Source organism: Trichinella spiralis (genome assembly GCF_000181795.1).
Source record: "Trichinella spiralis strain ISS 195 chromosome Unknown Scfld2159, whole genome shotgun sequence".
NCBI lineage: Eukaryota > Metazoa > Nematoda > Enoplea > Trichinellida > Trichinellidae > Trichinella > Trichinella spiralis.
The window spans coordinates 24439-25866 of NW_003529098.1; the positions used below are offsets into that span (position 1 = coordinate 24439).

The 1428-nt window shown below is 29.9% G+C and overlaps 1 protein-coding gene across 1 annotated transcript; it reads right to left on the minus strand.

The window, feature by feature from the left end:
• Window positions 1-191: 191 nt before the first annotated feature.
• Window positions 192-437, minus strand: Tsp_11927a (hypothetical protein; the record flags this gene model as incomplete). Its single annotated transcript, XM_003368641.1, has 2 exons — window positions 192-235; window positions 281-437. Coding segments are annotated over 2 exons (201 nt in total), but the record flags the coding sequence as incomplete, so codon positions are not given.
• Between the last annotated feature and the right edge of the window lie 991 nt (window positions 438-1428).

Below are 1428 nucleotides of genomic sequence, written 5' to 3' on the forward strand. Positions count from 1 at the left end.
GGAAAGCATTTCAATTAGATTAAAAACATTGCTGAACCGAAGAAAAAATCAAAAGTCGAAGTCTAAAATGAAAGAACTGCAAAATGGTGTAAATTATTATGAAAAAGATGTACAAAAAGAAAATTCATTGAAAAGTCAGCTTTTATTAGCAAAAGAAGCACAGAAAATTCTGGAAGCAGAAATAGAGCTAGTTAATGGTGAGTTGTATAATTTGCAGTGTGCTCGTCGAAGGCAACTTGAAAGATTAAAATACAAAAAAAGATATTTAAAGAAGCTATACCGTGATTTTCACACGATGAAAAATTCGAACAAAGATGAAGGAAAAGTCCAATTTTGTAAAGATATCGCAGTTGAAGTATATGGAGCTTATGGAAGAGGAGAACATCACCGACAATTATACGAGGAAATTGGTACACTTTTCGACCAGCTTCAAAGTGCTATAAGTGAAAACTTAAAAGTTAAAGAAATTGAATATAGCACTCATAAAAAATTGGACCAATTAAAATATGAATTGGATAAGGAGCTGGATGAAATCAGAAAAAAGAGAATGGAAATTTTTCATCTTGAGTGCCAGTATAAAATCAAACACACAGCAGATGTAGATGAAAAAGATTTGTCAAATTCAGACACGGATCATCATACATCGCCATCCGAGCGCAAAAAGTTATCACTCTCTTGTATATCTGAAAAAGATATTGTTCACGCGAATGATGAAATGCAAACACTGAAAAGTGAAGAAAAGGAAACGGGAGAACTTTCAATGTGCTTCAGTGGGATAAAACAAGTTAATGAAATTCATACCTTGTTAAATGAAATGGAAGAATGTAGCAAAAGTTTTCAACAATTAGCAGAATCTGAAAAGGAATCAGCTCATCATGTGTCAAACGATTTTATCAGTATCTCTGAAAAATTTCTAAATGGCAGTTCATTTTTTACAGATTTTACAGATGTAAAACTTGAATCAGGAAGGAAATTTCAAAATGAAAAAACAGAAGAATCCATCTCCAAAACTGCTAATTCATCAGCACATGCAAAAACAACCGCTCAGAGTTTTTCTAAAAAAGTATAGTTAGTATATTCAGTTAGTATTCGGATCAGTTAGTAAATAAGCACCATCATAATTGCAATAAAATCTGATTATGAATTCGAACGTTTTCTTTTTTCGTGATATTCATTTTCTGTTCAATTTTATTTTATATTTTCATTGTGCTGTTTAACTAAAGTGTTACGAATAAATAAATAGTTTTAGTGAAGCAATTTTGCCTATATCTTTTCTTTGCATTTTGCATTTCTGAAACCTGGAATATTAATTTTTTTTTCTTTTAAAGGAAAATTATATATACTGTTGTGTTTGCATTTTTGAAATTATTTAACATTATTAACTAATCTATTAAAAAAACTGCATAATTTTATACTCTCGAAATACTT